The sequence below is a fragment of the Grammomys surdaster genome, unplaced genomic scaffold (genome assembly GCF_004785775.1).
Source record: "Grammomys surdaster isolate TR1022 unplaced genomic scaffold, NIH_TR_1.0 125863, whole genome shotgun sequence".
NCBI lineage: Eukaryota > Metazoa > Chordata > Mammalia > Rodentia > Muridae > Grammomys > Grammomys surdaster.
This window is the reverse complement of record NW_021620689.1, coordinates 1,854,750-1,864,378: the sequence shown is the minus strand read 5'-3', so window position 1 is coordinate 1,864,378 and position 9,629 is coordinate 1,854,750. Positions and strand designations below refer to the sequence as shown.

General features: G+C 47.3%; 2 protein-coding genes and 1 pseudogene across 4 annotated transcripts in view; 1 reads left to right on the top strand and 2 right to left on the bottom strand.

Moving 5' to 3' along the window:
* The window catches only part of Cdca8 (cell division cycle associated 8), a 17,650-nt gene extending 16,053 nt beyond the window's left edge, over nt 1–1,597 (bottom strand). The window contains exons 1-3 of the mRNA XM_028790144.1: nt 1,526–1,597; nt 1,307–1,446; nt 1,073–1,201 (exon numbers count right to left, since the gene is read on the bottom strand). Of these exons, the coding sequence (XP_028645977.1) occupies nt 1,073–1,201; nt 1,307–1,400 (223 nt within the window). The 5' untranslated portion in view covers nt 1,401–1,446; nt 1,526–1,597. The remainder of the gene's footprint in view (nt 1–1,072; nt 1,202–1,306; nt 1,447–1,525) is intronic.
* A 178-nt stretch (nt 1,598–1,775) lies between these two features.
* On the top strand, nt 1,776–8,841 carry CUNH1orf109 (chromosome unknown C1orf109 homolog). Of its 3 annotated transcripts, XM_028790117.1 has the most exons (6): nt 1,776–1,790; nt 1,895–2,054; nt 4,723–5,000; nt 6,191–6,370; nt 7,861–7,979; nt 8,097–8,841. In XM_028790117.1, the coding sequence occupies exons 3-6, from the start codon at nt 4,726–4,728 to the stop codon at nt 8,174–8,176; spliced, it is 654 nt and encodes a 217-aa protein (XP_028645950.1). In that variant the 5' UTR covers nt 1,776–1,790; nt 1,895–2,054; nt 4,723–4,725; the 3' UTR covers nt 8,177–8,841. The 3 variants fall into 3 exon arrangements, with proteins under 3 accessions (XP_028645950.1, XP_028645951.1, XP_028645952.1); XM_028790118.1 differs by lacking the exon at nt 1,776–1,790 and having other exon boundaries at nt 1,804–2,054; nt 4,726–5,000; XM_028790119.1 differs by lacking the exon at nt 1,776–1,790 and having other exon boundaries at nt 1,804–2,054; nt 7,871–7,979.
* Nucleotides 2,806–3,763, bottom strand: LOC114641009 (annotated as a pseudogene).
* Nucleotides 8,842–9,629: the final 788 nt, after the last annotated feature.

Here is a 9,629-nt window from a genome sequence, read left to right as displayed (position 1 = left end):
ATCTTTTTTGTTTTGTTTTGTTTTGTTTTTTTGAGACAGGGTTTCTCTGTGTAGTCTTGGCTGTCCTGGAACTCACTCTGTAGACCAGGCTGGCCTCGAACTCAGAAATCTGCCTGCCTCTGCCTCCCAAGTGCTGGGATTAAAGGCATGCGCCACCACTGGCCAGTGGATGTGTGCATTTTTAAGTTGGCAATTTCTGAAAGACAGAGGCTGTTTGAGGATACTGTTTGAATTGAGCTCTGACAAAACCAAATCTTTTCTTAATTTACTCATTCATTTTAGAAGGCTGAGTTCACACAAGTATACCTCCGATGTGTGAAAGTTCTGTGCAATTGACATTCCAGTGTGCCCAGAAATCAAACTCACCATGGCTCTTTTGGAACTGTAACAGAAACACAGCTCCAGAAATCGAAACTATTTGTTACCTGGCCTGTTAAGGGCAATGGTTTGCCTACCCACGGGCTGGATGGCAGCTTCAGGTGGGACTGAGCAGTAGGACCCTCCCCAAAGTATGGATGTGCCTTCCTGCAACTCTCCCCTTGGACACAGAGATGCTGAGAAAACAGGATGTGTCCTGACCTTGTAATTCTCTCCCTTCTCTGTAAAGCTGCAGGAAAACTTTTATAGTTCTACCGAGTGCCTGCATCCTTGCCTATTGGCAGGTAGGCTAGCCTGGGCTAGGTCATGTCAGTGTGGAACAGCCTCCCCCAACCTCTGGAAGCCTTTAAGAATCAGAAGCTCACTTTGTACTATGGATTTGACACCTCCCCCCCCCCACCCTCTCTCCCTCCCTCCCTCCGACCTCCATCATGCTATCTCTGGTATATCTCTTAAAGCTTTCTCACTCAGCAGTGAAGGTGAGATGCACTATCCTAACAACACTCATCTGAAGGGTAACTCATGACACTTTTTTCCTATGGGCCTATCATTCTTTTATAAGTTATGACACATGGCAAATTTCCCGCCGGTGGTCATTTTAGACCTTATTAAGAAGGGGACAGCTGAATGTTCCTATAGGAAGCTTTCAAGATAAGCACTAGTTAGTCACAGGGAAAACGCTAGCAGCTCTTACCGAAGTAGTCAAGCCAGTTCATGACTTGCAGAGCCTTGGGGAGCCGAAGGACCTCGATGTTGTAGAGATTTTCTACCTCTTTGAGGAGGGTCTGTCTGTCGGATTCAATTTGCTTGATTCGAACTTGCACTACAAAGAGGTGAAAGCGGACGGATCCCGCGTCAGGTGTGCGAAGCCATCACACCTGCGTCCCAATCCACCCAAAACTCACGATCACACGAATCCATCCCTTACCCTCGCGGTCGAAGTCCTTCAGGAAGGAGGCGAGCTTCCGGCTCCGCTGCGTGTTGGTTTTGGTCCCGCGGCTGCTGCGTTTCTTGGACGGCATGGCGGCCGGGTGTGTTGAGCGAGGGGTCGAGCTGCCGGGTCAGCGACTGATATGGGGAAAGAAGGCGTGAGCAGCGAAAGTTCAGTCGTTGGAGTCTAGGTATCCAGAACTCTGCGGAAACGTACCTGAGGGCCCCAAAACACAGACGCGGAAACCTCACAGCTCCAACTAAGGGACGGGCAGCTCCTCGGGTAACCGCCACCCAATTCAAACTCAACGGACACAGCCTAGCCAATAGCAACTCGCCTTCTTTGGAAGTTCTCACAACGCCCAATCACAATAAAGCTTCTTCTCCCTCCGACAGCCAATCCTCATAGAGGACTTCAATGGCCAGAAGTCATTGCGGCATACGCCATCTTTTCGCGACTCCAGAGCGGTGGAACTAGAGTGGTGAGTTCTCACTGGTGAGCGTGCAGACAGTGCCAAGCGTAGTGTAGTTTTTAATGTCAACTCAGCGTTGACAACCCAGGATTTACGTTTTCCTGTTGGTTTAGGGACAGAGCTAGAAACCTTAAGGAGAGGAGACAAGATTCTGGCTCCTGAAGCACAGGTCCAGGGATGGACAGACCCCAGGGACTCGCAATCTAAAGCAGATTGCCCTGTCGGGAAGAACCTCCTTCGGAAGACCTGAAGCAACAGTCCTGGGGAGAGCTGGTAAGAGGACCGTCAGAATCGCTATTCTTGAGTGTCACTAGAGACACAGCTTCCCCCTGCCACCCTCAGCGACGTGAGGAGTTCCTCTAACCTTTTAGAGACTTCAGCTCAGTTGATGGCTTTGACGCTGAAAAGAATTCAGCACTAACCAACTTATGAAGCAGAGTTACACGAACACGTTTGATACGGGGCTCACCATATAACACTGGCTAGCCTGGAAATCTCTCTGTAGACTAGGTTGGCCGTGAACTCACAGAGATCTGCCTGTTTCTATCTTCCCTGTGCTAGAATTAAAGGTGCATTCGACAACTACCAGCCTAAAGCTGTATTTATTTATTTGTTTATTTATTTATTGTAGCCATGTAAATTTAATTAGTTGCTAGATTAGCAGACAGATATGTTAAGCTGATGAGGATAGGTCCATAAACTTAGGAGGGGCAGGTTACATTTATGCCACTTGAAGTTTAGACATTCAACAGGACTGCTTTTTAATACTGAATATAAAACCTCTTGCCCCACCCCCCAAATCAATGTATTAACCCTGGTTTCTAAAATTATCCAAACTTCCTTTTAAACACAATTTTAATTTTTTATACTTAAATATTTTCTTTAGCAAACATATCCAGATACTAAGCTTCACTTTATAATTTTGTGTCAGAATATCCCAAACTGTTCAACGTTCCTCTAAGCCACAACAGCTGAGATCTTTTTTTCCCTTTAAAACATTTCTCTTTTCATTGCCATTCTCTAAGATATTCTGTAAAGGGGCCAAGTGTACAGCTCAGGAACAGAGCCCATTTTTTTGAGGCCCTGGGTATGATTCCATCACCCCAAGAAGAAAGGGGGGGAAAGCCTGAAAAAAAAAAACAAAAAAATATCAAACCCCTGTAAATTCTTCTTCACGTCTGTTATAGTGCAGCAATTTGTCATCTCTCCCATAGCAGTCGATCAACTTGGTGAGGGTCAGTTTCTCATCCCCGGACATGATGGACTGCAGCTCACGCAGCAGCCGCGGGTCACATTTCCTCCACTTCCTTGTTAAATCCTCTAACTCAGTCACAACATTCTTTATCCTGTACATCGTGACTGACTTTAACCTCCGAAGAAGGTCTTCCTTCTCTTGAACCTGCCTAGTCAATTTTGCTTTTTCTTCCTTTAAACTTTGTTTAGTCGTCTTGGTCTCAGCATCTTTTTGAGTGGCACTAGATGACCCAGTGTCAGGTGACTTAGAGTCACATGCATTTTTACTCTCTGAGCTCTCTTTTTCAGGTTCACTGTCTTTGTTTTTCAAGCTTTCTTGGGCCTTTGAACAATTTTCTTCTTTTGAAGATTCTCCTGGTTCTGGAAGGGTCTGATCATTTTCTTCATTCTCTACCTTAATACGCTTCACCACACTACAAAAAGACTGAGATGAAGACCTTGCTTTCTTTAATCTCTCTTTAGATGTTCCAGTAATAGGTTGCTTTCCTGAACTTTTCGAATGGGGTGATGGTGGATTCTCACTGGTCTTAGGAGTATCAGGTGAAGTCGGGGGTGATGGTGGATTCTCACTAGTCTGAGGAGCATCAGGTGAAGTAGATGCTGAATCTGACGGATTTTCCATCTTGGAAGTGATCTCCTGATTTCCGTATTCGTCAGCCATACTCACAGCACAAACACAGCGTACATACAACCCTAAAGCTGTTTTAAATACAGACTTAAGCACAAGGATTAAGAGAGAGATACCTAGGCATAAAATAAAAGACACTTGTAGGCTGCTCAAAGAATCTCAGGAAGTTAGACATAGCCACGTGGGTATAGGCTTCTCCAGGGAGATCAGCAGTTGATTTTCTTTTCTTTTTTTCCTCTCAGTTTCTTGAAACAGGATTTCTCTGTGTAGCCCTTGCTGTCCTGGAACTGTAGACCAGGCTGGCCACAAATCCCAAAGAACCTCCTGGCTCTGCCTCCAGAGTGCAGGAATTAAAGTCATGTTACATTAGCCATGTATACTTATTGTGGTGGCTTTCAGGTTACATCTCAAAAGGGATTCTAAGAACCCTTGTTATTCCCTTCACACAAGAAGTTGTCTGATAAGACAAGTAATTGAGCCGGGCGGTGGTGGCACACGCCTTTAATCCCAGCACTTGGGAAGAAGAGGCAGGCGGATTTCTGAGTTTGAGAGTTCGAGGCTAGCCTGGTGGTCTACAGAATGAGTTCCAGGACAGCCAGTGCTACACAGAGAAACCCTGTCTTGAAAAAACCAAAACAAAACAAGTTAAGTGAGCTGGCTTCTGAGATTCTTTGATGGTATTATAATCTAATAAAGTGAAATCAGGAATTCTGATGGTTGTTAAATGGGATAGTGTCGGTCCTTTCTCTGTAAATGGGATTTATGGTGAGATTTCTAGAACATGGAAGGTTTACAGCTGGGAAGGAAGAAAGACCTTAAGTGGTTGGTAAGTGTACTGCTGGAATTCTCACTTCATTGTTGACCCCAAAGTATCAACTTGCTTCCAGGATGAGGAGTTCTTTTTCATGTCCCCCAAAGTCTCTCTACCTTTCAATATTGCCTTGGAGCTATTGGAAGACCAAAAGCTGGTCTTCTCATGAGGTCAGAGATGACTCTCCCTTGATGCAGACTCTTTTGGTACCCTGACTCGCTTTTATTTTGTTTTTTTTTTCTTCCCAGAAGATGGCTCATGACCAGCCTCTGCTAGTTGTGCAGGAGGCCCTGAAGAAGTGCTTCCCTGTGGTGGAGGAACAGCAGGACCTGTGGCAGAGTACTCTGCAGGACTGCTCACCCCTCCTGTCCTCTCTCAGCAATCTGGCTGAGCAGCTGCAAGCAGCACAGAGTCTGCGGTTTGAGGATGTGCCAGCCCTTTGTCCTTTTCCAGACTTACAGGAGCGGTTGAGGCGCAAGCAACTGGAGGCTGGTGACATTGTTCTGGACAAGCTAGCTGAGAGGCTGTAAGATGCTCTGTGTCCCCCTTTGTTGATGGAAAGATCTTAATGCTGCATGGCATCCCAGCTTCAGTCAGGGTGGGCCTACAAAAGTTAACAAAAGCCAGGAGTAATCGTGCAGGGGGCTAAGTAAGTAAACAAACAAATAAATAAAAATAACCTCAAACCAACCTAATAAATGCAAGAAATTACAAAAGCAGATAAAAAGAACGGAGGAAGAATGCAGTCCTCTTCTGGTGACATCCTTGCTGTGCGGTAGGTCAGTGAGAGCCAGGACTTAGGACTGTATGTACAGTACCTTGTACACCTCGGGCTTATCCCTGCTCATGCATTTAGAAGCAAGAAAACAGAAAATCAAACTGCCCTGAAATCAGAGCCAGTGAGAAATAGAGCCGGGATTCTGAAGTGTGCCTGTTGTTTCAGCTGGGGCTCTTCACCACCACTTGATTCTACACACAAGTGGATACATGTAACTAGTCCATGGAACAGTAACAACCCAGGTGTTACACAGATACTGTTTCCTTTGCTTGTTGTAATGTTAGTCACAGTCTATAAGCAGGACCTATAGACTTGAGAGTTTTGGATTGTTTCCTGTTTTTACACCATAAGCCACAGTCAGATATTTAGAGCTAGAGTTCTGGGCTAGGGGATCCCTTGTCTATTGGGAAGTTGCAGCCTTTGTTTTAGTGATGGGTCCCTTAGAGTCAGCATTAGAACAATATGTAGGCACTGCCAAAGGCACCTTGTACATATCATCATATTTATTTTTCTAGTGACAATTCATTCACTGATTCACTATGTGTTTGCTGTTCTTGGAAGACACAGTGAGCAATGGAGCCTTTATTCACAGGGGAAATAACTCGCTTTCTCAAGCAGTCTGTACATGCTGAGCCCATATTGCCATTCAAGAACCAGCCAAACAAGGTGGTTAAGATGGCTCAGTGGGTAAAGTGGGCTCACTTGCTGTGTGAGCCCGATGACCTGGGTTCCATCCACAGGACCCATGGAAAGGTGGAAGACCAGAGTGGACACCACTCACTGAATTAAAAAGGGTGTAGCTCAGTGGTAGAGCACTTCCCTAACATGTGGGTTAGGGTTTGAGTCCCCTCTGAAAACTTCAAAATGGCAGTAGTGATTTGAGAAACCTAACCCCCTATCTTGTTTGGAACACTTCCTAACACTCTGCTTTCCCACAGAGCCACCCTCCTCGAGGTTCGGAACACCATCAGCAGGCATGTGGAGCGGGTGTTTCAGGCCTATGAGCAGCATGCGGCTGTGCTTGACATTGAGACCATCCTAAGGCCCTCAGCTGTGAGCCCCTCCGTGGTTGACATGTTGGAGTGGCTCCAAGATATTGACAGACATTATCGAAGCTCGTATCCTTCCAGTGCCTCCTGACTGCCCAGAGCTGCCCCTGGAAGCCGTGCGGAGGGGGTTCAGATTTTATGGGTCAGCAGGCTGTAGAATTTGCTGCAATTCTCTAGTGCTCAAACTTAGATTCTTCTTGAGTTAGTCTTTTTTTTTTTTTTTTAATAGTCATTCCTTACCGTTTATCTGCTAGGCACTACTCTAAGTGCTGGGAGCAGGCTTAAAAATGGGGAGTGTATAGTGTCAGATGTGGTGAGTGCCAAATAAGGCAGGACAGGTGAGGGAATGTGGGCTGTGACTTTAATAGTGTGGTTGGGGCAGGAGCCCGTGAGGCAGTGACATCCTGAGACAGTGATATCACAGCATTTGAGCAAAGTTTGAAAGTGGAAAGGAACGAGCCATGTGAGTATTTGGAAGAAGAGTCCAGGCAGAGGGTTGATGGAGTGAGCGCCTGGGTGGAGCATGTCTGGTCCATGCAAGAGCTGAGGCCAGTGGGCCGAGGGCAGGGCAGGAGAGGGCCAAGGGCAGGGCAGGCGAGGGCCTTGCTTTTCTGAGAAGGATCTTGAAGGTTTTGGCTGTTACTCTGAATTCAAAGTTCTCAGAAACTTTAAGCAGAACCACGTGGTCAAAACCTATGCTAAACAGTGCTGGCCAGGTTCTGAAGCACAATTGACATGGCGGGGATCAGCCTGAGAGCAGAAAATTGGCTGGAGTTCTGTCCTTTTCTTGATTCTTGTCTGTGACCGTCATCTGACCCTGGTTTTCTCCCTTTACTGTTGTTCCTAGTCCTGAGTCTCAGTTTCCTGTGGCTGTCTCCAGCTGCTCACTTAGTGAGCTACAAATTCAAGTTTAAAGCTGCACATGGACCAGCAGTGCCCACTGCGTTACTGATTTTCATGTTGTGATCAAGTATCAGACACACAGCAGGAAGGACAGATTTGTTTCAGGTCATAGCTGAGGGAACATAGCCATCACGGAGAAGAGCACACCTGCATCAGGAAGCAGGGAGTGCTGACTGCTGGTGCTCTGTTCACTCCCTGTTCGCTCTGGGACCCCAGCCTGTGGACTGACGCCGTCCACAGTCAGAGGGGTCTTCCCACTTCATTTAAACCTTTCTGGAGACACTATCACAGACAACTCATGTCATGTTTCCATGGTGATTCTAAATCCAGTGAAACTGACAGAGGAGATTGTCACCTAATCTGGAAGTGTAGGGATGGCCTTCCTCATTTCCCTCCATTTTCTATTATAACTGCAATGCGGCAGTACTAGGTGTGCTAGTGGCGGCCACTAACACTGACGTCACTAAGCACTGCCATAGGCTAGGTACTGAAAGGCACTGGTTGGCTCTACTGCTCTGCCTTTGTTTTTAGTCACATGGCTGAGATGGACCACATTCAACGGTAGTCCCATAAGAGCACATGACCTCGTGACACAGACATCTTGGTTTAAGTAAGTTCCTTTTTTTTTTCCTGAGTAATCCTTAACTTCTGGGAAGGTACCTGAAGAGAAAATACCTTCTCTCCTCTATCCACTGGGGAGACTTGGCCAGCATCCAAGCACTGCCCAAGGCCTGGGACCAAATTTCAGAAGATGAGTGCCAGACGCTTGTGTCAGGTACTAGTGTCTGTCAGTCCTGTGCTGCCCTCCTTCCTCTGTGGCTGGCCTCTTTGGAAGTGCTGTGCTTTTGGGCCTTGATAAACCTGATGCCTTGTACCTTTCTTCCTGTTCTAGATATCCTGGTGAGTGTCTCCTTCTTCCTGGAGGAGCCAGGAGGCTGTGCAGTGTCTGGAGATCTGGAGCACCGCAGTTGAGGGCTGCCATTGCTACCCTAGGCTATTTCTAATGAGGGTCAGTGTTGCTACCTGAAATACCAATGCCTACGGTAGAGGCCCTTGACTTCTCCATGCTAGGCCATGGTCAAGGGTCCATGGCCGCCACACCTGTGGCTCTGAGAAGAGGATAGAGGCGGAGGAGACAGGAAAACCAGCGCTGATAAACAGTGTCCACCAGGACAGGAAAGGGCAGAAGGCTAAATTGTGTGGCACTACTTACTGCCTATGTCATCTGAACCACCTTCTCTGGTTGGCCCAAGTCCTGGTTCTGTGTGTGTCAGTATCTTCGTCCTTAATGGCTTAAAGATACGAGTGGGTCTGAGTCCAGGGCGAGAGCAGTGTGTGTGAGGGGGGAGTTAGGGTAGGGGGGCCGGCAGAGTCAATCCCCCTGCAAACCCCAAAAAAGGGAGGGACTGAAGGAAAAGGAACATGTAAAATGTTTACCCCTTCACAGATACTCATCAACCCAAGTTTCATTTCCAATGTCAGCCACCAGAGGGCGATGGTGCAGCATGAGCGATTCTGAATGCCTTGTTCTTGAGGGCGGTACCCTGTTGCTGTTAAAAGTGACTGAGGTGCTGGGCAGTGGTGGCTCATGCCTTTAATCCCAGCACTTGGGAGGCAGAGATAGGCGGATTTCTGAGTTCGAGGCCAGCCTGGTCTACAGAGTGAGTTCCAGGACAGCCAGGGCTACACAGAGAAACCCTGTCTCGAAAAACAAAAAAAACAAACAAACAAACAAAAAGTGACTGGGGTTGTGATGGGGAGCTGGATATCCCACCCAGGACTAGGGAGGCAAAACAGGTGGATCTCTGTGATTTTGAGATCATCTTGGTTTCCATAGCTCCAGGCCAACCAATGCCACATACTGAGACTGTCTCAAAAAAGAAGAGAGAAGGAGGTAAGGGAGTAATAGTGAGACTCCCCAAATGACAGGGCTAAAGGACTTCTCACTGGCCACATTCTTCTGAGTTTGGGGTGATTGGCCAGGGAAGAGGATGCCGGCTGTGATGGTTGGTTTTTATAGTCTGCTTGACACATGCAGAGCCACCTAGGAAGGGAGTCTCAGGGAGGAATGTTCTAGATTTGGTTGGCTTGCAGACATGCTTGCAAGATTTTCTTACCTGAGGTGAGAAGATCCATCCTGAATGTGGATGGCAGGATATCATGGGCTGGAGCCTGGGTCAGAGGAGAAAGAGCAGGCTGAGCACTGGGGGCACGCACTAACTGGTTGCCTTTGATGGGGCGTGTGCTGTGAGCAGCTGCTTCCGGTTCCTGCCTCCGGGCCTCCGTAGTGGTAGACTGTAGCTTCACATTGTGAGCGTCCTGAGCCCTCTGTCCCTTCACTTGCACCTGTCGGTGTATTTTATCATGTTTTAGGGTTCTCTAAAGGAATGGCACTAACGATAGAATGAATGAATGGAGAAAGGGG

Coding starts and splice junctions, on each gene's coding strand:
- CUNH1orf109 (XM_028790117.1), top strand. CDS start 4,726: ATGGCTCATGACCAGCCTCTGCTAGTTGTGCAGGAGGCCCTGAAGAAG. Junction 5,001..6,190: donor GACAAGCTAGCTGAGAGGCT/GTAAGATGCTCT, acceptor GCTTTCCCACAG/AGCCACCCTCCTCGAGGTTC. Junction 6,371..7,860: donor GACAGACATTATCGAAGCTC/GTATCCTTCCAG, acceptor ACTTCTGGGAAG/GTACCTGAAGAGAAAATACC.